Source organism: Gymnoscopelus braueri (assembly GCF_963280865.1).
Source record: "Gymnoscopelus braueri genome assembly, chromosome: 12".
Lineage (NCBI taxonomy): Eukaryota > Metazoa > Chordata > Actinopteri > Myctophiformes > Myctophidae > Gymnoscopelus > Gymnoscopelus braueri.
Genome location: NC_137614.1, coordinates 47,099,660 through 47,125,028, shown reverse-complemented (window position 1 = coordinate 47,125,028; position 25,369 = coordinate 47,099,660). Strand labels below are relative to the sequence as shown.

The 25,369-nt window shown below is 42.5% G+C and overlaps 1 protein-coding gene across 1 annotated transcript in view; it reads left to right on the top strand.

The window, feature by feature from the left end:
• b4galt5 (UDP-Gal:betaGlcNAc beta 1,4- galactosyltransferase, polypeptide 5) overlaps window positions 1-25,369 on the top strand; it is a 96,293-nt gene that overhangs the window by 52,864 nt on the left and 18,060 nt on the right. Inside the window, exons 2-3 of the mRNA XM_080445592.1 lie at window positions 19,287-19,406; window positions 23,478-23,591. Of these exons, the coding sequence (XP_080301718.1) occupies window positions 19,287-19,406; window positions 23,478-23,591 (234 nt within the window). The remainder of the gene's footprint in view (window positions 1-19,286; window positions 19,407-23,477; window positions 23,592-25,369) is intronic.

The following is a 25,369-nucleotide window of genomic DNA, read 5'->3' as shown; positions in this document are numbered from 1 at the left end:
TCAGTATTGTGATTAGCTAGCAAGACACCGCCCACTTCACACAGGGTGTGATTTTTTATTTTTATTTAACATTTAGTGCCCACTCTTCCTGTTACCACACAGATTATAGTTCTCTAGCTGCCCAGTTAATATTTCATGAGAAACACTAGGTTATAGTCCCTAGAATGCATCAAACATAACTCCAAAAGCCCCTACACAGTATGCTGGTGAATGAAGCTCGCCTCCATGAAACTCTGTGGTGTAAAGTAACTAAGTACATTTACTCAAGTACTGCACTTAAGTACAATTTTGAGGTACTTTTACTTCTACTCCACTACATCTCAGAGACAAATATTGTACTTTTACTACACTACAATTATTTGAAAACCTTATGGTTTGTAATAATAATCTAAATCTACAAAGTAATTAAAGAAACCACATCAGCCCTGTATACATTTTGGCCATTTGAAAATAGCCGATCTACAAGCTCACAATGCATCGCAACGCATTGTGAGCTTGTCGATCGGCTATTTTTAAAAGATTGTTATACACTTGAAAAGTTGAAATGGGACATTCTGCATAATGAGTACTTTTACTTTTGGTACTTTAAGTACATTTTAATACTTTTGTACTTTTACTCAAGTACATTTTGAATTCCTGACTATTACTTGTAACAGAGTATTTTTTACATTGCAGTATTGGTACTTGTACTTAAGAAAAAAAAGTGAGTACTTTTACCCACTACTGCCTAGAATGCATTAAAAAAGTCCCTGGTGAATGAAGCTCGCCTCCATGAAACTATACAACACAACAGGATGCACCGCAATGTCACCTGGCTCCTCTGAGTCTGTCGGGACACGTACAGTTGGCATGGTCGGTACGTCGCTGGTTGGCATTGTTGGGGCACGTTTTGTACTTGGCATTGTTTCAATGAAGGAAAAATCTAAGGGGGAAATCTTCCTGACAAGAGAGAGAGAGAGAGCGGCACGTGGCTAAGGCTAGACTTCCTTGTACAGTGTGCCAAGCTTAATTGTAAGCTTGTAGATCAGCTATTTTGGCTGTGCTTCCTCGTACAGTAAAAGAGTGGCGTGCCAACATTGCTCATCTAACAAGCTTGTATACGCTTGTAGATCAGCTATTTTTGGCCACGCCACACCACTCTGTTGCATGACAGATCATATATGAAAATCATAAGCTTTCCCTCTGAAGGTGCATTTAGTGATTTTTTTTCACTGAATCGCCCTCCAAAAGATTCGAAGCCAACTCCACCTGAAGGTCAAACACAGTGATTCTCAACCTTTTGAATTTCACAGACTCCCAGTTTGACATGCATTAAGGCCACGGAACTTCATTTGATACCATCTTTTTTTTATATCTGGGACCCCAATCTACAGTGTAAAATCCTCAGTGTTAACACCTTATGTGCCATAAACGGACCGTTTTTGGCCCATTTATTTTTTAATATATTTTTCCCACGTGGGGCGCTCTAACGAAACTTTGGGATCATCCAAGGAGTCTCTAAGAAGGAGAGGCCGGATGTGGATCCATGTCAAAAATGCTTCCGTTCGTCCGCTCCAATGTTAACTCCTTGACTAAAAGCTTAATATCTCCTATTTCTTTTTAACGTGGTGGAAGTGAGCCGTTTTCGATCGCCGATCACTCTGCAATGGAGGATCGCGTTAGAAATATTATTGTTCCAGGCGTTAGTCGGGACCCTCCGCGTCGGGGCTTCTACAGCACGAAACATATCAGCGTAAGTGGATGGAAGATATGCTGGCACTGGATGTACCCTATTTTAATAAACCTCTGGCACACGATGTGTTAATTAACTCTGAGAGTGTATACACTCTCGGAGCTAAGAGTTACAGACCCATTAACGGTCCATTTGTGGTGGTCCCCGGACCCGACGTTGAAAACCAATGAGCTAACATATCGCTGTTGTCGGGCAGAAACCACTTATCTACATATTTTAACTTTTTGTGTTCCCCCCCCCCCCCCGTAAATTAACGCCCTATTTGATCATACTACAGCGTCACACAAAAGTAGCAGAAAAAGTGCACGTTTTGGAGCTTGTAGATCTGCTACTTTTGCCGTTTTTGAATTGGAATCCTGAAAAGTTGAGACATAATGAGCTGACAGAGACGATATGGTTATGTAGCCTAAATGGCAGACAAGCTTTGGTATCATCGGTCTTTACCACCCACCAGACGACTCCGCAAAGGGCCATGCCACTCGTGTGCTATAAGTGCAGCTAGCAATTAGCTCTCATTGCCTTGGCACAAATACCAACGGGCCAGGGTGGGTTTGTATAAAACAGCTCTGGCCACAGCAATGCCCCCCACTAATCGTCTGAGCTGCTCTCCCGAGGATTTACGAGAAGAGCCGCCTAACCACCAGGCTCCCAGGTTATACTTGTTGATTGTTTGCATGTGCTGCTGTGGCCAACCAGCCAACCAATGGCACGGCCAGGCTGCGTGGAGGATGGATACCAGAGACGCTATGCTCTTCCTGGAAGTCAGTGGTGTGCAAGGCCAGAACTGGATACCAGAGATGGTTGGTGTGTGTGTGTGTGTGTGTGTGTGTGTGTGTGTGTGTGTATGTGTGCCTACATGGCTACCAGAGATGGTTGGTGTTAGCGCTGGGTAATTACGCGGAAATGCATAGAAAAACAGACACTTAGAAGAACCTCTCAAACTCCCCAACGTAATCTTGCTCGTGTCAGTTTAACCCATTAAGACCTGAAGACCGATTCTACATGTCTCCTAAATCCCAACAGTATTCTGAAAAACTTATGTTTCTATATCAGTGGGGCTCAATCTTTTTCATGTCAAGGACCCCCAACATGATACGCATTTGGCCGCGGACCCCCATCTCAAAACATTTTGTTCCAGGGACCCTCAGAAGCAAAGATTTGAGTTAAAAATGTTCGCTTTAAAAATATATATATATTCAAAGATTTGCACGATTTTTCAAAAATAGCAGATCTACAAGCTCGTAGCGCGGCACTCGGTGCCGTGCTATGAGCTTGTATATCTGCTATTTTTGAATAGCTAAAGTTTAAAATTATGCTTTTTAGCTCATAGTAAAAAAAATCTTGTTTTTAGTGATTACGCTAGAGGGCGCTCTTCGCCAACCTATGAATGATGGCCTTGACTGCGATTTTTTTTTTGCGTGAAAACGAGCCATATTTAACTGCCGATAACAACAGAATGGTCAAACTCCCAACTAAATCTTGCTCGTGTCAGTTAATTGTATAACGTATTATTTCTTATATATCAAGAAATCGACACAAACTAATTCGAATCGATTTATTTATTTATTGATTAAACCCATTAGTCTAATTAACCCAAGACCTTGCATTTCCTTATTATCTGCCTGAGGTGATACAAGAATTGTCTAGCCTCCTTTAATTGCCACAATCTCTCTGGCCACACAATAGTCGCGGGCATTACACACTGGGAGAGGACCGGGCACGCATCCCTGGGGGGCTCCTCCAAGTGTGGAGGAATGTCGGGACTGGCCGGCCAACAAGCCGTGTCCAGTGTTGCCATGTCCGCTTATTATAAGCGACTTTGGGCCTGTTTTTCTGTAAAGTTGCTTGTAAATATTGGTAGTTGCGGGTTGCATTTTTTTGGGCTTGTTTCTAAAGTGTAGTTGCTTATTTGGGCTTTCTTCAACAAAAACGTAATATACATATATTATTATTTAAACCAGTGGTTCTCAAATATTTTCATGTCATGGACCCCCAAATTATTATGTATTTGTCCCTAACCCCCATCTGAACATGGTTTGTGCCAGGGAGCCCTGTACCAGATTTGTGTTGTTAGAACGTTTCAAAAATATTCCAAATATTCCACACCTTTTATTTCTTTTTTTTTATAGCCGATCTAAGAGCTCACAGCTTGTGAGCTTGTAGATTGTCTCTTTTCAAATAGCCAATGGTATACAGTATATAGGTTTTTAAAGTGCTCATGTAGCCTATAATAGTTAGAATTGTTTTCCTTAGACCTCCTGGTTGCTTATTCCTCTCGCAAAATCTGGCAACACTGGCCGCGTCTGATAGGTGTGGCGGTTGACAGAAGGAATGTGGGAGTGGCAGTGAGTCAGGTGACAGGGGGAGGAGGAAAGCGGGAAATCTGTCCGAACACATGTGTTTAACTTGGATCCGTGTTGGAATAACAGGTCTGGTGGGGAGAGAGAGGAGAGCGGAATGAATGAAAGGTGGCAGGAAACAAATGGAGCTCGAAAACAACAAGAGACACGGAGCGTGACATGTGTGTGGGCTCAGAGCTCAGAGTGTATCCATATCGATCCACCGTGTGTGTGTGTGTGTGTGTGTGTGTGTGTGTGTGTGTGTGTGTGTGTGTGTGTGTGTGTGTGTGTGTGTGTGTGTGTGTGTGTGTGTGTGTGTGTGTGTGTGTGTGTGTGTGTGTGTGTGTGTTTGGGGTGGCGGGGTGGGGTCTGTATTGATCCCCCGCCCCCCTCCTAGCCTCTGGGGTTTCTCAGCATCACTTACAGGGGTCAGGGGAGGTAATCATGTCCTTGTCTTCTATGATCAGATCCTATAATGTTTTTTTTTTAAAGAGAGTGAGAGAGAGAGAGGGGGGGGGGGGGGGGGAACTAAACAAAGCTACAGCCCCGCCCACGACCGATGCCACTGGACGTATGGGACACATTCTGATCCCGATTATTTGTCTACAGTCCTAGACCTATACCAGCGGTTACTGATGTTCTTTTTTTAACCCATATTTTGTGTGAGTGCAAAAGCTCACGTGTGAGCTTGTAGATCTTCTTTTTTGAAGAAAGAAAAATGTAATTAAAAAAAAAATGTTCTCATATGCCCAGAATTGGGACGTTGCCAGGTTGAAAGTGGTTAAAGGGATAGTTTGTTTTCTATCGATTAGTCACCCCACCTATTTTTTTTGCTTTTGTCACATTCCTAAGCCAATAATTTGATGACCAGTGGACCGGTAGGCAGCGGTTCTGGTAGGAGACACAAATGAGAACCGCTGCCGGTCATCAAATTATTGGCTTAGGAATGCAACAAAAACAAAAAAATATCCGTGAATTCAAGTCTCCATGGGGTGACTAATCGATAGGAAAAAAAGTCATTTTGGGGGTGAACTATCCCTTTAAACAAATCGGGGACACATTGACTGCATAATTGCTGATACCGATGTCGTAAAAAAACACGTCGTCAAATAATGATGACTTATATATCGGCCAAACCGATATATATATATATACTGTATACATCGGTCTGGCCCTAAAAAAAGAAAATTAAAAAAGAAATTGAGAAAAAAACACATCTTTCCTGTCCATTATCTTCACCTCATACCAATCCTATAAACATCATCCCAACAAGATCAATATCCTCTAATCATATAGTGGCCGTTGCTAGTGATTTGCGCTGTGATTTCAGACTAATGCTTTGAGTCATCAGCTCTCTTTTACTGGCTAATGGAGCGTTGGAATGGCCTGCTGTGGGGCTGCTCAAATGATTTGCGGGCCGATTGATTCGGCGTGGTGTTGCATTACGGATAGCCTTGGTAATTTCAGCTTTTTACGCACTTGACATAATGCATGTTCAGTGAATATGTAGTCTCTGTCGGGTGGAAACCACATGAACTACTTTTCAGCAGGCTTGAAACCTGCTGAAGTAGTGTGATCAAGTAGGTAGGTCTGTCACGATAACAAATTTAAGAGGCCATTCTTAAAAAAAATCTAAATCCTAACAGTTTTTTGAAAAAAATGTAAAAAATATTTTTTCAAGATTTTTCAAAAATAGCAGATCTACAAGCTCATAGCGCGGCACTCGTGCCGCGCTATGAGCTTGTATGTCTGCTATTTTTGAATAGCCAAAGAGATCTAAAGTGACACAGATGCGTTCCCAGGTCTTAATGGGTTAAGTTGACGATTAATTGTCACTCAAATAATTGCGATTATCGATTTTAATTGTGTGTTTGGCATTGAACATTGGAACATATGAATAACATTTTGCATTTCTGTTTTCCTTTTAGACTTTGTTATAAAAAATGTCAGGAAAAAAAGCAAATATGACAAATGACTTAAATAATACAAAGAAATGATTTACATATTTAATAATTGTATTGTAAAAATAGCAGAAGTAGCTGTTCTACAAGCATGTAAGCTTGTAGATCTGCTAGATTCTGCTTTTTTTATTATTTGAAACCGTGGACATTTTTCAATATGGGAACGATTATGACGATTATGCAAAAACAATTGCAATTATCTAAAATAATGACACGATTATGTAATAATTGTGACAGGCCTACAAGAAGGGCGTTCATTTACGAAAAAAACACAACGCAAAGTTAGAATATGGGAGATAAGAGGCTTCTGTCCCCGACAGCGACGATATTATACACTGACAACCGTCCTAGGGCCTATAGGTGCCCTGCTTTCTGCTATAGAGTGTGTGGGTGCCACTGATATAGAGTGATGCTAGTAAAACATGGCCCTTTTTCAGGGAGTGACAGCTTTAAAACCCTGCTGTGTGCGCGCGTGTGTGTGTGTGTGTGTGTGTGTGTGCGTCCGTGTGTGTGTGTGTGTGTGTGCGTCTGTGTGTGTGCTTGTTTATGTGAGCACGTGTGCAATAACATTTGTCCCTGGTAAAAAGTGCCTTTCAGCTCTTATCTCAGCAGCAACAGAACAGGACCAATCACCTCCCACTGCTGAGCTTTCAGTGTGGACTTAATTGCCTTTCGGATGCCCGGCGGGGCGGGGGGGGGGGGGGGCGTTGTGTGTGTGCGTGTGCTTGTATTACTGTACTTGTGAGGGCCAAATCTTTTTAGATTTTTAGAGATACGTTTACTATTAGAAAAAGATTCAGGTTGGGTTTAGTGTTAGGATTAGGCATTTAGAGCAGGGGTTCTCAAACCACGACCCCATATTATGAGAGAATACTTTTTGGCGACCCCAACAAAAAAATCTTCATTTTTTGGTTGCCAATGCGCGACCCCAACGGCACCTTGCCGCGACCCCACTTTGGGTCGCGACCCATAGTTTGAGAATAACCGCTGGCTATTTTCAAGGGTGTCCTAAGATTTGGATGTCCTCACAAGTATAGTAACTCAAAATATAGTGTGTGTGTGTGTGTGTGTGTGTGTGTGCGTGTTTTCAGGAAAGAAAATATTTCAATTTACACGATTCCGTTCCAGCGTTGGCGAGGAGGTACCATATGGCCGGTACGGTCCCTTCCTGCTATTGTCCCTCCTGTAGAGGAGGTCTGGAATCTGTCCGCCTCGCTGTGTCCTTAAACGATCAGGGCAAAATGGACGTGACAGGAAGTGATACAAACCACATTACAGAAGAGAAAGAGAGGGAGAGAGAGAGACAGAGATTGAAAGGGAAGATATAGGGAAGGACGGATAAGTGCCGCTGTCGGGTAGAAACCTCTTATCTCCATACTCTCACTTTGATTTTTTTCGTAAATTAACGCCCCTACTTGACCATACTACACTACAGCGTCACACAAAAAGCATAAAAAGTTGCCCCGCCGCGTTGCGAGCTTGTAGATCTGCTGGCTTTTGAAAACCTTGTATGTCCAAAAAAAAACGTTACTTATGAGGGAAAACAACCTATAGGATATTAATTTACGAAAAAACATAAAAAGTTGAAATACGGAGATACAAGGTTTCTGCCCTGCAGCGACGACAAGAGGGAGAAATGTGAAGAGATGGGGCAGAGGGAGAGAGGGGTAGAGAGAGGGGTAGAGAGGGAGAGGAGAGAGAGGGTAGAGAGAGGGGGGTGGAGAGGGGTCGAAGTTCTGTACAGGAGAGGAGAGAGAGAGAGAGAGAGGGGGGTGGAGGTACTGTACGGAGAGGAGAGAGAGAGAGAGGGAGAGAGAAAGAGAGGGGTGGAGGTACTGTACGGGGGCTGGACTTGGCACCAGCCCAGTGCTTTCTGGAAGGACAAGGTCGTCCAAGGTCTGCTGTCACGCTTGAAGGGGTACAGAGGGGGTTTCTGGAGAGGGGGGGGTGTTTGTGTGTGTGTGTGTGTTTATGTGTGTGTGTGTGTGTTTGTGTGTAGTGCCGGGCGCCTGGCCCATCTACAGTACCGTTTATGTTGGTGGGCGTGTGTGACGCAAACAAGGGCTTTGATCGTTGCATATTTCCCCCATTCCACTGAGAATGAGGTGCTATTTGGTGTGCGTGTGGGTGTGCATGTTTACTTGTGTTTACTATACTTGTGAGGGCCAAACGTCCCCACAACTAGACGTTGTGACCGTGAGGACCATTTCCCTGGTCCTCCTCTCACAAGAGAAATGTACAAATCTTTTGTAACTCCAGAAGTACAGTATAACTCAAGCTTTAGAGTTATAGGGTTAAAAATGGCACCAAAAAAAGCACAAAAATGCCATTTATGAAAGTGCTGTCCTAAAATTGTGATATCCTCGCAAGTATAGTAATACCTACGTGTGTGTGTGTGCGTGCCTCCCTGTCTGACCGCCTGTGTGTGTGTGTGTGTGTGTGTGTGTGTGTGGGTATATGCGAGCATGCACGCTCGTGTGTGTGCTTGTGTACATGCGTGCTCGCGTGCGCGCGTTCGTGCTTGTGTGTGTGTGTGCGCGTATGTCCCAGGCTGGCTAATAGCCTTGTGCTGTGCTGGGCTGGCCCTGGCTGTAACTCCAGGTCTCTTGTGTCTAATTGCATTTGTCACAGTTTAGTTTGCAGCCTTGGCTGGAATACCTCGACACTGACCATTACCCTGACCTCCAGGGACCACCGCGTCACTAACATGATGAAGAGCATGAGAGGAGGGACCAAGGGGAATAATTACACGCCCCGCTTGCGTCGTGGTAGACCAGTGGCTCAGTGGCCTTGTGGTTTAGTGTGTCCGCCCTGAGACCGGGAGGTCGGGGGTTCGATTCCCTGGTTGGGTCATACCAAAGACGATACAATCGGGACCTAATTTGCACGTAGCATCAAGGGTTGAATTGGGGGGTAAGTCCCTGTGACATACTAGCGTCATGTCCAGGGGGTGTAGGATACTTGTACGTCAAGCTGCTTCACGCTAATACTACAACAGCAGTGGTGGAAAAAGTACTCCAATGTTTTACTTTAGTAAAAGTATCAATACTGCAATATAGAAATACTCTGTTACAAGTAAAAGTCCTGAATTCAAAATTGACTTGAGTAGAAGTACAAAAGTATTGGTATCAAAATGTACTTAAAGTACCAAAAGTAAAAGTACTCATTCTGCAGAAGGTCCCATTTCAAAAGTTTTCAAATTTGTAAAAATCTTTTGAAAATTTCAGATCTGCAAGCTCACAATGCGTTGCACAGCGACGCATTGCTTGTAGATCAGCTATTTTCAAATGGCTGAAATGTATATAGGGCTGAAGTGGTTAATGTGTGTTTTGTAATAATGATCAAGATCTTCAAAGTAACTAAAGTTTTCAAATAATTGGTAAAAGTTAAAAAGTATAATATTTGCCTCTGAGATGTAGTGGAGTAGAAGTAAAAGTACTGAACATGGGAAATACTCCAGTAAAGTAAAAATACCTCAAAATTGAGTAAATGTACTTAGCTACTTTACACCACTTAGCAACAGGATATATGCTCCTGCCCTATGGGCCACATGGCTCGGCAAGGCTTACTTACTTGCTTTGTGTTCGCTAGACAAACCTTACCAAGTGGTACTATAGACGAATCCACAGACGCGCTGCCTGTAGCTGCCTGTAGGCGGCCATTGCTGCGGTGTCGCGTCCGCGGAGCGTTGACACCGCAGCAATGGCTGCGCCCAGGGCAGCGCTCCGTGGATTCGTGTATAGGGAAGTAATCAGGAAAAACACACCTGGTAACCTAGTGGTTGAAAGTAAAACTAAGTACATTTACTCAAGTGCTGTGCTTTAGTGCAATTCTGAGGTATACTTTAACTTTACTTGAGTATTTAATTTTTTGAGGCTTTATACTTTCAGAGCACAAATGTTGTGCTTTTTTGTTTTAGTAGTAGTAAAATTCACATTTGTTTGCACATTTTTTTAATAAGAAAAAAGAAATCATGTATTCCTTTTACCAAAAAAAAATCTTCAGAGAAGAAATCTGGGATTTTATTTTTAGGCAAAATGTAACAGCCCTAAAGGCCAATCCATACCAATGCAACTCCTTGCAACATGCAACTACTTGCACATGGACGGCCTTAAAACTTTGTTGCAAGGAGTTGCGACTAGTTGCATCGGTGCGGTTTGGCCTTAACACACACCCACCCAACAAGAATCACGTTGTGACACATAGTGAGCTGTAGATCTGCTGTGCGCCACCAGAATAAGGATGCTAGCAAGAATCTTATAGCAAGTTCACACTTTGGGGTTTGACGTGTGTGTGTGAGATAGCACTAGCCTTGTCCAGGACTACTTCACACCCACGTATTTCTCAGAAACGCAGTCAGTTTCCTTATGCCTTATTGTTTTACCTACGTATTTGCTGATGACGCAGTTTACTAATGTTGTGGCTTTTGGGGTCGGCAGACTCGACACATCAGTTCCTTTTGTTTCTTACTAAAAGCAGACTTATCAGGAGGGGAAAACAAAATGAACTACAAATACCAAAGAAATGTAACTTCTTTTGTATCTATCGATATTGTGACGATAATATATATGTTTTAATTGTAAAAAAAATAAGAAGTTTAACTTAAGTTTAAGTTATTAAACACATATGCCTTATCATATTATGATTATCCAAAATGCCAGACATTTATCTAGTCTCATAAGACGAACGTAATAAAGTATCTTTAGTAGTTTGCTTCGAAACAAGCTGCGGCAGTCCTGTCCTCTCCCAGCCCTGTTCCCAGCACCGGCCAGCGATAGACCGCCTGTGTCCGCTCTGAAGAGCGCTCTGGCTTACACGCCCGCCCAGAGCATGGGAACAGTTGCAATATCATTGGCTGTTAATCGGCCCGATCATCAAAAAGGTCGCGGGAATCCAGTGACGTCAATCTTAGGACGTCTGAATGGCGGACTGGAATCCGAGTAAAAAAAAAACACGGATTAATGCGCTGACGTACGTCTGTGTCGAAGATAACCAACCTGCAAGCTATGTTGAAATGTGCTAATACCAACTTGCCTTATAGTCTCACGTGTAGGTGATACACCCTTTTAGAAGCAGATTACAGATAAAGACACTTGCGTGCAACTGGCAACACCTCTAGATAACCTCAGAGTGTGTACATCCTATCAGGTTTGGCAAGAACGAAACATCTTCCAGGTTTCACAAGAACTTAAGCGAGTCACAAGACCTGTCTGGTTCTAAGCTTTAATAGAGACAAAGATCCAACTGAGCTTTGGTCCAGGAATAACTCCCTGGAGCACTGGCCTCTCCTGTTCTCCTTGATTTGGAACGGCATGCCGGGTTTAACACTACTCTGAAACGATGGCTTTTCTGCTCCTGTGTGCGTATCCAATTATCCAATCTCTCACGGGATTAATCTTATCAGCCTTTTTCGCTCGTTTTAAGGCCATCCTTTAAAAGCATCCTCCCATCCATCCATCCATCCATCCTTGCTGTGCGTACGTGTGTGCGTGTGTGTGTGTGTGTGTGTGTGTGTGTGTGTGTGTGTGTGTGTGTGTGTGTGTGTGTGTTCTAGTGCAGTGGTTCTCAACCTGTGGGTCGGGACCCCCAAAGGAGTCCCCACAGGATTTTGGGGAGGTCCCCAGATAACAGTGAAGTGACAATTAAAGGACTTTTACGACCTTTTTAATACCAAAAAAAAAGGACCATTACTACCATTACTGCATCAAAAGTAATCAACAAACTATACTATAAAAACTGGTCAAACATTGGCCAAATTGTCAAATAATATATTTTTAAATAGCCAATCTACAAGCTCACAACACCTCGCGTTGCGAGGCGTTGTGAGCTTGTAGATCTGCTATTTTCACAATATTTATCTGTGGAACCGAGTCAAACTAAATTGAATGCCTCAACTGTCAGGGTGGGGGGGTCCCCAGTTCAAATATGAGTATTTTGGGGGGTCACCAGTTAATAGGATTATTTTTGGGGGGTCGCGACCTGAAAAGGTTGAGAACCACTGTTCTAGTGCAAAGGACCCCAAATCTTCACTGTCAAATTCTTAGTGTTCTATAACCCTTAAGGTCCTTACACATTGGTGGCGATTCTTTTACTCAAATATTTCGCATTTTCGGATCGGTTTATAGTGTAATGACCTTTACGGGTTCCTTTTGTACACTCTCAGAGTTACAGACTCAAAAGGGTCCATTTCGACCCCTGGGGGTACACTAGAGTTCGACTGATGCTCTGGTGGAACCCAGACTTTGCTGTAGTGTATACGTATGTGCATGCGTGTGTGTGTGTGTGTGTGTGTGTGTGTGTGTGTGTGTGTGTGTGTGTGAGCATTATGTACTCACCACACACACACGCACACGCACACACAAGAGCTGAGCCATGAGAAAGCAACGAGCTGTGATTTGTCATCAGTAATTGTATTAGGGGTTTCCATTACATTCATCTTGTTTTATACAAATTGGGGGCTTGCAGAACTAGTGACCGGTGACTGAAATCAATGTTCTCATCTTACCTCTGCAAAATACATACTGTAGGAAGTATAGAAAGTATGTCACTTTGGGGCGGTCATAGCTAAATGGGTATAGAGCAGCGGTGGGCAACTTTGATGATGGAGAGGGCCACTATATCTCCACACTCACTCCAGAGGGCCACATTGCATATGCTGTTGGGCAGACACCTCTTATCTCCGTATTTTAACTTTTTTGGTAAATTAATGCCGTACTTCGCCATTCTATGTCACTCAAAAGTAGCAAAAATAGCCGATCTACAAGCTCAAAACGCGTCGCACTTTTGGTTCTTTAACTATATTTTGATGCCAATACTTTTGTACTTTTACTCAAGTAAATTTTGAATTCCGGTCTTTCACTCGTAACAGAGTATTTCTACATTGCAGCAGTATTGATACTTTTACTTTTAGAAATGTGAGTACTTGTTCCACCACTGGTGATAATATAACAAAGTTTATGTTTACCACCTGCACAACAAGCATTTCTTCCTTCCACAACGCCATCTATCCACTGAACATTCCAACGCACCTTGCAACACATTTTGTATACTGGACTTTACATATTGATTTGACTGTCTTCCTGTCATTTGTGTTCTGTGTTTCCTTTCTTCTCCATCCTCACTTTCTCTATTCTTAACTCTTCCTGTAACTGTGCAAATGTTGAGAGTTCACAAACAAATAAAGGAAGTTTTACACCTGTAATGGTGTGACGATGTGACAATACAGTTGATTTGGAGAGTACTGTACAGTACTGTACTGTATGTCAGCCAGGGTTGTTCAATCTCGCTACAGTAGGTGAGAGACAGACAGACAGACACAATAATATTCTATTCCTAGCTTGTATGTTAACCCATTCGATCCGGGAACGCGACTCTGTCATTTTAGATTTCTTGGGCTATTAAAAAATAGCAGACCTACAAGCTCATAGCCACGCTATGAGCTTGTAGATCTGCTATTTTAGAAAAATCGTGAGGTTTTGCAAATCTTTGAATATATACATATTTCTAAAGCTAACATCTGTAAAATATGTTGTTCCAGGGACCCCCAGCAGCAAAGATTTGAGTTAACAAATGTTCACTTTGAAAAATATATATTCAAAGATTTGCACTCATTTTCATAATTTTTCTAAAATAGCAGATCTACAAGCTCATAGCGTGGCATGCGTTCCCGTTTTGAATGGGTTAATAGACACACACATGCACGCGCTACCTACCTACCCGCACACACGCACGCACGCGCGCACTCCATCCCAAGCCATCATCCGATGGAAAGAGGCAGATAGTGGAGTGTGACCCAGGCCCGCAGGCCCTCTGCAACACATGGGCCACTTTAGGCCTCTCTCCTCCTGCGTGTTCCTCGGAGAGCTGGCTAGCGCTTCCTTAGCATGGATATGTATTATACTGCATTAGTTCTCAAACTTTTTATTGCTCTGTCACGTATTGTGACAATATGTTTATTTGTCACATATCGTCACATTTGCTGACTGTCTCCTTTACTCCCCAGCCATGAAGAATCTGTGTGCACGTGCGTGTGTGTCTGTGTGTGCATGTGTGTGTTCGCAGCGTTCGCCGTGTCTTCTCCGTCAGGCTCTGCCTGCTCTGTTATTGGTGTAATTAAGAGATTCGATAGGGGATGTAATGTGTTCTATATACACAGATTTAAAAATAAAATCGCATCGGTAAGCGTTCATGCATTAAATTACAACACGGTATCCCAGTCACACACATGACATTATCGTCTCTGTCGGGTGGAAAACCTCATTATGTCCAAAACTGTTACTTTTTCAGGATTCAAATACAGAACGCGCCGCGTTTTCGAGCTTGCAGATCTGCTACTTTTGATACTTTTGTCTGACGCTGTAGTATGATCAAGTGGGGGTACTGTATATTTACTCAAGTACTGTACTTAAGTCAAATGTTTAGGTATTTGTACTTTACTTGAGTATTTCCAATTTTCAATACTTTTATTTCTACTCCACTACATCTCGGAGGCAAATATTGTACTTTTACTCCACTACAATTATTTGAAAACTAGTTACTTGGTAGATTTTGATTACATCGGCCATTTGAAAATAGCCGATCTACAAGCTCACAATGCGTCGCATTGTGAGCTTGTAGATCTGCTATTTTCTAAAAAAAAATTATACATTTGAAAACTGGGTAATGGGACATTCTGCATAATGAGTACTTTTACTTTTGGTTCTTTAAGTAAATTTTGATGACAATACGTTTGTACTTTTACTCAAGTACATTTTGAATTCTGGACTTTTACTTGTAACAGAGTATTTCTATATTGCAGTATTGATGCTTTTACTTAAGTAAAACATTTGAGTACTTTTTCCACCACTGGTTAATTTACAGGGGAAGGAAAACACAAAAACGTAGTATATGGAGATAAGGTTTCTGCCCGACAACAACGATATGTCATTTTGTCCAAGTGACGGTTTGTGGTTTGGGCGACGGGCGTGCCGTTAGACCGCAATTTCCTTATTTTTGGTTTGTTTCCTGCTGAAAGATCTAGAGAGAGAGATTAGTTTTGGTAGAACACCTAACCTAATTCTAGTTCAAATTGAAAGGTCATGATGACGCGTTAGCAGAGAAACCAGGGCGCTCTCTCTCTCTCTCTCGCTCTCTCTCTCGCGCGCTCTGTCTCTCTCTCTCTAAAGCTCTGTCTCTCTCTCTCTCTCTGAGGTGAATTTCCGTTAACACAACAAGGCTATTATGTTGTTATGAGCACAGGAAAACTTGTCACAGCCTTATTATTGACACTGATTTTAGAGTACTGACAAACACACACACAGTCACACACACACGCACGCACACACACGTTGCCACACATCAGTCTGGGCTGGGTTGGAGCACTTCTGCATTGCTTGGCTGCTGTACTGTTTGTCTGTTACAGTTTACTTCTGTCTCTACTTAATGTGGTTCCTCTCTCTCTGTGTGTGTGTGTGTGTGTGTGTGTGTGTGTGTGTGTGTGTGTGTGTGTGTGTGTGTGTGTGTGTGTGTGTGTGTGTGTGTGTGTGTGTGTGTGTGTGTGTGTGTGTGTGTGTGTGTGTGTGTGTGTGTGTGTGTGTGTGTGTGTGTGTGTGTGTGTGTGTGTCGACCAGCTCTGACACAACACTAGTCGGGCATGTGTCGTTGCCGACCTCATATCTCCTTAACTAACTTTTTTTCGTAAATTAACGCCCTACTTGATCATACTACAGTGTCTCAAAAGTAGCAGATCTACAAGCTGAAAATGCTGTGCGAGCTTGTAGATCTGGTGCTTTCGCTGTTTTGTCATTTGAATCCTAAAAAGTAACAGTTTGAGACATAATGAGGTTTCCACCCGACAGAGACGATGCATTAGTCTGTTTGATCGATTGATTCAATATTTTATTGACAGTTTAAAAGCAAATCAGCATGTTAAAAAAAGCCTAATGGATCAATCCCCAAAAAAGCCAAAGGCTTGTTTCCGTGTGAATGTGGATGAGTGGGGTTTTTAAAATGCTGGTTGGTGGGAGGTTAAGGTCGTCACTGCACTGCACTGCTGCCTACAGTATTTTGCTCCTTTGGTGTTTTTCTGCCACTACGGTTGCATTTTAATGTGACACACGCACACTGAATTTGCACACTGCACGGCGTCAGGAAATGTGCTACACAGATAAAAGTGACTTTAACGTGGTTCTCTAACCAGTCACCCTGTCTTCAGTGCTCAGCCCAGCTCTCCTCTGATGTGACAACTGTGGGCGAGAACCAAGGGAAATGCTCTCTCTCACTTTCTCTCTCTCTCGCGCGCGCACGCACGCACGCACTCACTCTCACTTTCTCTCTCTCGCGCACACACGCGCACACACACACACACACACACACACACACACACACACTCTGACACTCTCTCTCTCTATCTCACTTTCTCTCTCGCGCACACACGCACGCACGCACGCACACGCACACACTCTGACTCTCTCTCTCTCTCTCTCTCTCTCCAACTCTTTTCTCTCTCTAGTATTCAGTCTTTCTTGTCTGTCTGCTTCTTCCTGTCTTATACACCATTAACCCTAACCCTAACCATAACCCTAACCCTAACCCCAATGAACCATTGGGGTCATTGGTTCTCCCCCGGGGCTGTGCCGCGCTATGAGCTTGCAGATCTGCTATTTTTGAAAAATCCCTGGCAAAAAAATATATATTTAGACGCAGGTCCGCAGCCAAATACGTATCCTTTTGGGGGTCTTTGCCATGAAAAGGTTTGAGAACCACTGTTCTATTGTGCACTCTCCTTATGCTATGTCACCTCTCCAGTGTTTGGTTCTCACTGCTGTTGCTGCTCTGACACCTTGCATGTCCCTCTGGGCATCATCAGTGAAGCTTTATCTTATCATGCTACCAAGAGTGTGAAAAGCTGGATTACAGTTGGTAATCTAGTTAGTATGCATGCATGCGTGTAAAAGCTGGATTACAATTGGTAATCTAGTGTGCATGCTGTGTGCTGATCTGATTCTGGATTACAATTGGTAATCTAGTATTCATGTAAAAAAAAAAGTTGTCCCTGTCAAGCACTTGTGTGTCTATAGGTGAAGTATTTGGCAAGATCGGCATTTCCATTTTCAAGTTATTTAAATATAGCCAAATGTAGACGGTCACCACACTACAGTAGTTGACATGCTCACAAGCAGCCAGCCTACAGTATATAGTGCAGCTTCACCACTGAACCAACAAGATCAGAGGTCGGGGGTTCAATCCCCAGGCCGGGGTCATACCAAAGACTATTAAAAAAATTGGGACCCAACACCTCCCTGCTTGGCACTCAGCATTAAAGGGATAGTTCACCTCCAAAATGACTTTTTTTCTATTGATTAGTCACCCCATGGAGACTTGAATTAATGGATATATTTTTGTTTTTGTCGCATTCCTAAGCCAATAATTTGATGACCGGCAGCAGTTCCGGTAGGAGACACAAAGAGTCTCCTTTGTGTCTCCTACCGGAACCGGTGCCTACCGATCCGCTGGTCATGAAATTATTGGCTTAGGAATGCAAAAAAAACAACAAACAAAGAAAAGAATTCAAGTCTCCATGGGGTGACTAATCGATAGGGAAAACGTTTTTCTTTGGGTGAACTATCCCTTTAAGAGTTTGGATTGGGGCTAAATCCCTGTGACATGCTAGTGTCATGTCCAGGGGATGCACTTGTACAACAAGCTTCCTCACGCTACAGAAACAGGAGATAGGCTCCTGCCCTATCGGCCACTTGGCTCGGGAACGGTTTCTTCTTACTTACTTCTCCACCACTTAAGACCACAGTGTGATTTGCCTGGCTTCATTCACAAACTGCACTCACAGTAACTTAACTATCGATATAGCTCTAGATTGGACTGGGAGAGAGCCACGCCGACTCTGTTGTTTTGTCAGGGAAAAAAAGGCCTTTGATGTGCACAGTGCTGCAGTCCTTCTGTAATTACAAAGGAACACAGTCAGTCAATTTGTAGCAGATCAGGTACGAGTGGTGCAGGAAGTTCACTCGTTTTCACTTGCCCTTTGATCTTTTTTTCTTTCTTTTTCTGTCACGTACACAATAATGTGACTACTGTACTGTTGTAACCCTAACCCTAACCCTAACCCCAGAGACCATGACAAAGTTTATTATGCAGGGGGTGGGTTGCCAAAGATTTGTGTTTAACCCATTAAAACCAGGAACGCATCTGTGTAACCACTTTAACCATTATTTTATACTTTTTTTTTATTTATTAAAAAATAGCAGATATCGACCGAGTGCCGCACTACGAGCTTGTGAAAAAAAAAAAAAGATATGTATTTGGCCGCAGACCCCCATCTCAAAATATTTTGTTCCAGGCACCCCCAGAAGCAAAAAAATTAGTTAAAAGTGTGTACAGTATATATATATATTCAAAGATTTGCACACATTTTCACGATTAGTTTTTCAAAAATAGCAGATCTACAAGCTCATACTATGAGCTTGCATATCTGCTATTTTTGAATAGCCAAAGATAATCGGAACTAGTGGCATGATGCACTTGTGTACTACCATGGGAAATGACATGCAGTACAATCTGGCAAAAGTGTCCAAAACAAACAAACATTCTGTTGGAAGTGTGTTATTTCTGTACAGTTTTGTCTACAGGTTTTGTATTGTTCTTCATTTGAAGTGTGAACTAGACTTAACCACATTAAACCTGGCTATTTTGGGCATATCATTATAAGCGGTGTCACGTGGCGAAAAAAGCAGATCTATAACTGAGCTTGTAGATATGATATTGTCATCATGATACGACTGTGTCGGGCTTATTATGCTTAATTTCTCTCTGCAACCCATTAAAACTGGGATCGCATCTGTGTCATTTTAGATTTTTTCTTTTGGCTATTAAAAAAATTGCAGATCTACAAGCTCACAGCGCGTCAGATCTGCTATTTTTGACCAAAAAAATCAAAATCTTCAAAGAACTACTGGTTTTGAAGGCATTTGTAGAATCGGCTTTAGGTCTCAATGGGTTAATCGTGTCACTAAAATCGCCGATCTACAAGCTCACAACCGTGACCTTGTATATTGGCAATTTGCGGCACATCGTATGGCAATGTATAAATCTGTCTGTAAGTGGTTCACTTGGCATTTCTCCGCTCCATTCGGTTCAACGGTAATCTGTTGGCAGAAGTCCAAACGGACTGACCTTCACAGTATGACAGAACATCATGTAAGTGTGTTTTATAATGCTGAGGCTAACGCACACTCTCTGTGTGTCTCTCTCCATCCACAGTGAATGAGTATGTGTTCATGGTCCAGGCCAGAGGCATCCAGATCAAGGAGAATGTGAGGAGCATTGGAGCCCAGGTCCTGGAGCAGGTAGTGAGAGGAGCTTACAACATCAACGGCACAGGTGAGCGCACGCAATACACACACACGTTGGTGTTTCTATGCTTGTGAGGACTAGAGTTCTCAACGAGCCTGAAAAATAAGGCCCGGCCCTAACTGGGCCGGCCCGAGGCTCGGCCCGGCCCGGACAATTACCATACTTTTAGGCTCGAAAACCCGAAAAGGTGTCATTATGTGCTTAATGTCCTCAAAGTCACGCACCCAACAAGCTTTGAACTGAGCACATTGGACTTTCCGTTACAGAGATAATGGCCAAAACATGTTGGCCAGTGTCGCCCATTTTTCTTTAATAACACAGGCTAGGAAGGTTGGACGGCTGTTGGCGACTAATTGGCATAGATTTTGGGCCCGAAAAACGTCGGGTCGGGTCGGTTTGGGCAGAATTTAAGAACTCTAGTGAGGACAGCAATGGTTTAAGTTGTTAAAAAATGTTCAAAAACCGCGCCGCGAGCTTGTACATCTACTATTTTTGCACACTTGGCCTGAGGTGCAACTGTCTCTTTTTTTCACTCTACACCAAATCTCTTTGCCGAAAGTATCTCCAATCTGCGACGTGTTGTGTTGTGAGCTAGTACATCTGTTTGTTTTTTGTTGGCGAACGTTCCCCCCCAGAATAGGGATGCTGCGGGTTCAAGTGGTTAAGTTCAAGGCGGGGAAATAAAGTACCTTGCACACTTTCGCGAAGTTGACGAGCCGAGACGGCTCCGACAGCCATGGGATTTTCATTTCAAAATTATGTAATTTCACCGAAAAAACACTTTGTGTTGCCATAAAAACGATGATTTAAATCAATATTTTTTTTTGCATCGCACAGCACATTTACAGCAGTAGATTAGGAAATACATTTTTCCTGTACCAGCCAGAGTGGCTGGAAATGGTCTCCATAATTTACTCATCAAGTACTACATTCACCCCGCAGTTGGTTATCGGTCTCTGCCGGGTGGGAACCTCATATATGTCCAAAACTGTTACTTTTCAGGATTCAAATTAGACAGCATCAAAAGTAGCAGATCCGGAAGCTCAAAACGCATCGCTTCGCGCCGCGTTTTGAGCTTGCGGATCTGCTACTTTTGATCCGTTTGTGCGACGCTGTAGTATGATCATGTAGTAGGCCGTAAATTTACGAAAAAAAGTTAGACTATAAGAGGTTTATGCCCGACAGCGACGTTATAATGTTCCATCCTGTACTGGTTTCACGACTGCAAATGCTGTCCTGGTGGGTGGGTGTTGATTAGGGACACAGAGTGAGTCACGGACATTCCTCCATTCTAAATAGTAGCCTACATTTTATTCACATCGGTTAATGGTTAATTAACCATTAACGGTTAATTAACCATTAACAAGTTTGGGGTCAATGGTTATGGAAAAACATTCAGTATGGCCATCCCTATGTTATTGCTATTGTAAAACAAGCCATCATCATCCAATAATCCAACCAACCAACCTTATTATGTTTTACATTTATTTTTTACATTGGAATATGGAATGTGTTCCAGCCAGGGGCCACAAGATAGTTCCCCCCCAGGGGCCAGATTTGGCCCGTGGGCCGTCAGTTGAATATCACTGCCCTAAATCTAACCCTAAAACCCTAAACCTAATCTCTAAATGCCTAATCCTAACCCTGACCCCAACCTGAATGTTTTCTTCCTGATTATAACCGTAGCTCTAAAATAATCTTTGGTAAACCAGGTAAACAACATTTTTCTTGGTGGGGTACGTCATTTTGGACCACACTGGAAAGCCGTTTTAAAAAAATGTAATTTTTGGAGCTCAGAATTATAGTCATACCTGCATGTATACACACACACACACACACGCACACGCACACACACAGGTAATCGCCTAGGAGGTGATTCTATGTCTCAGAGTTTGGAATGTTTACCTCACGTGCCTTTTACCTTCCTGCAATTATAACGGCTTCAAATACAATAACCACCACCTTTGTAAATCCTGTAAGTGGGGGGTGTGTGCAATGACCTGAGCCTAAGCCATAAGCCAACCGGAATGATCACGGTAGGTAGGAGAAAAAAAGAGTCCGGTCGGCTTTTAACCCATTAAGACCGGGAACGCATCTGTGTCACTTTAATATTTCTTTGGCTATTCAAAAATAGCAGATATACAAGCTCATAGCGGCACCAACTATGAGCTTGTAGATCTGCTATTTTTAAAAATGTGTGCAAATCTTTGAATATATATGTGTTTTTAAAGCGATTTTTTAAAACTCAAATCTTTGCTTCTGGGGGTCCCTGGAACAACATATTTTGAGATGGGGTTCCGCGGCCAAATACATTTTTTTGGGGTCCTTGACATGAAAAAGGTTTGAGAACCACTGAAATTGTTCAAAAAACTGTTAGGATTTAGAAGACATTCGTATAATCCCCAGAAGCAAAGATTTGAGTTACAAATGTTTGCTTTAAATATATATACATATTCAAAGATGTGCACAAATTTCCATTATAAAAAAAAATTAAAATAGCAGATCTACAAGCTGTTAGCGCGGCACTCAGTGCAGGGCTAAGAGCTTGTATATCTGCTATTTTTGAATAGCCAAAGGGATCTAAAAATGCCGGTCGTAATGGGTTAAAGCTGGGACTAGTTGCAGTGTGTGCATGCCCTTACGGTTGCATGAGTAATACGCATAATACAGAGAGACGTACAGTAGCTGAGGCAGCGGTCAATGTGCAGCAGGTCAAAGCTAAAGGGATGGAAGGCAGTTTGTGTACAATAATAGAACACACACTGTAACCGCAGTGGTTCAGTCAACACTGACATCCCAACCTATAAAAATAGATTTTAAAGCGAGGTTGAACAACTGACCTGAAGAATAGGAAGCTGATGTTTCATCAACAATGATCTTCACCACATCTGTCCTATAGCATAACAAAGCAATAGGCGCCGCAATATTATTACTTATATCAGCGATTTCAAACCTGTGGGTTGTGAGGATACCAATTGTATCCAATCAGGATTGAGAACTCAGACAGGATACAGATTAAACAAGTGAAATTGGAAGTGATGACACAAAGAAATGAGCATTTAGAAAAAAATAAGCTGATGAATGGTTACTGTCTAGATAATAATGTAAAAAATGATGTACTATATACTTCTGACCACTTATTTACTATTGGACGAGGCAGGTAGAGCTGGTTGGATGTAGCCTGGGATCGATAGCGTTTTCGGTTTACTGATCCGGTCTGGAGTGGAAATAACGTCATCAGGCGGCGGGAACCAAGCGCGCCGTGCACCTCCAAAATGATTCCCCTAGTTTAAAATGTGTTTAGTTTGGTCTTTTTTTTCTCTAAACCGGATCACACGGCTGCAGTTTTAGAATGAATACCAGGCTTTCCTCATTGGTGGAAAACCCGGTGATGGCGAGGTTAGGTAGTTGGAGGAGACAGTAGCTGGAGGCTGAGATGGTTTTGACGAGGCAGCGGGAGATTTATGACCTCTCGTGGGTGTCGGGGAGACTCCCTGAGCTACCGGGGGAGAGAGGTGCAGTGGTGGAAAGTAACTAAGTACATGTACTCAAGTACTGTACTTAAGTAAAATGTTGAGGTATTTGTACTTTACTTGAGTATTTCCAATTTCCAATACTTTTACTTCTACTCCACTACATCTCAGAGGCAAATATTGTACTTTTACTCCACTACAATTATTTGAAAACTTTAGTTACTAGTTACTTTGCAGATATAAATGATTACATTATAAAACATACATGAACCACTTTAGCCCTATTTTATACCTAGGCTATTTGAAAATAGCCGATCTACAAGCTCGCATCGCGACGCGCTGTGAGCTTGTAGATCTGCTATTTTCAAACATGTCAGTACTTTTACTTTTGATACTTAAGTACATTTTGATACCATTACTTTTGTACTTTGTATGTACATTTTGAACACCAGACTTTTACTTGTAACAGAGTACTTTTACATTGCAGTATTGATACTTTTACTTAAGTAAAACATTTGAGTACTTTTTCCACCACTGGAGAGGTGAGATGTCTATGTATCTATATGAAACACTACGCAGCCAGAGGACAGGACATGATCTATACCGCCGTCTGTGTGTTTCCCAGATTATACCTACGACTTCAACGTGAGCGCCAGCGATGGTCCTCCCCCGACCTACCTCCCAGAAGGCTTCACCTACCTCCCCACGCAGGTCTGCCCCGAGAGACTGCCCTCCATGAGTGAGTACACACACAAGTAGAAACAAAAACAGACTGGGAAGTGGGAACAATCAGTCTGTATAAATGGAATTTGCCGGGTGCACGGCTCACAAAGACTCACAATGAGAAAATAATAGCCAGCTCTCTGAAGTCCTTCTGGTACTTTTAATGAATTAACCCATTAAGACCGGGAACGCATCTGTGTGTCATTTTTAGATGTGTTTGGCTATTCAAAGATAGTAGATCTACAAGCTCATAGCGTGGCACCGAGTGCCGCGCTATGAGCTTGTAGATCTGCTATTTTTGAAAATTCGTGAAAATTCGAGGCAAAATCTTGGATTATATATTTTTAAAGCAAACATTTGTAAAATATTTAGTTCCAGGAACCCCCAGAATCAAAGATTAGAGTTACAAATGTCCGCACAACTTTTCATGATTTTTCAAAAATGGCAGATCATTTGATCAAAAATGATCAAATATGGCAGATCAAAAATGGCAGCGCACGCACGCACACACACACACACAAACACAAACACAAACACAACACACACACGATGTATCCCCTGAGCAAGCAAGCAGGCTCTATTACTGTAGCTCAATGGTAAAACCGGGTTCAAATCCAGAATAGAAGAGGAAAGTTATATAGTGCAGCTTTAACTAAAAATAACTAAACTAAATAACAAAACAAAAACGCAAGGACCCATGTGGGGGTCCCCGGACCCCACTTTGAGAGCCGCTGCTCATACACTCTGCACACATGACGCAGTCCAGGCTGCAGAAGGCCAGATCCTGATATTAAGTCATGTTTTATTACGGTTCTTTATACCGTCTTTTATGGTATATTGTTAACCTTTTACTAGCGTTGCTGCATCCTCTGTACTCTTTGTTTCTTCCCGTATCTGTGTCTCTTTGATTCATCCTTCACTGTGGCGCTGCTGCTATGACAACAAGAATTTCCCTCAGGATTAATAAAGGTTCTGTCTATCTTCTAGAAGAACGCACACAGGATCCCATAAGGGTCCAACCTTACACTCTCAGTTAGTTAAAATGAACACTCTGGATTTTTACGCTGTAGGCACAGCCCCTGCATACTGAATCTCATGTTAAATGACGCAATACTGTGGGTTCTTTTGAGACGAGTCCAAATTCGTGCTTTAGAATAATTTCCTGTAGAAATACGATTATGGCAATTAACAAGACGGGGGAGGAAAAGAATCATGTTTCACACGGTACAGGCTGGCCATTTTTTTATCATAAAAATCATAACATTTCTTCAGGTTTCATGGGACTTTTAAAATGTGTCCATTAGGTCAGTTGTCACAGTGCTTTCCGTGCCTATTCATTAAGTTATGAGCGTTTTCAAACGGGCGGTTGAGGCCGTGCTTTCAGCGTTGATTGATGATGCATACAGAATGTGTAGTAATGGCACAGATAGCCTAATCCACCCCGGCCATTTACACACTATGCCCCCTGATTGCTCAAGTGTTATTGGCCTTGACAAGAAGCGTTCCTCCCCCCACCCCCACATCTCTCTCTCTATATATATATATATATATATATATATATATATATTTATTTTTTCATTCTCATCGCCTTCCCCTTTCATACCAGGTCATTACCATTTTTCTCTTTTATTCCCTCAGCCCTTCTCCGTTTCTTATCTCTCTCTGTTCTCTCGCTCACTCTCTCTCTCTCGCTCTCTCTCATGCGCTCTTATAAATCTCTTTCAGAGGGGAGGTTGAAGGTGTGCACGCACGCACGCACGCATCCACACACACACACACACACACGCTTGCGTT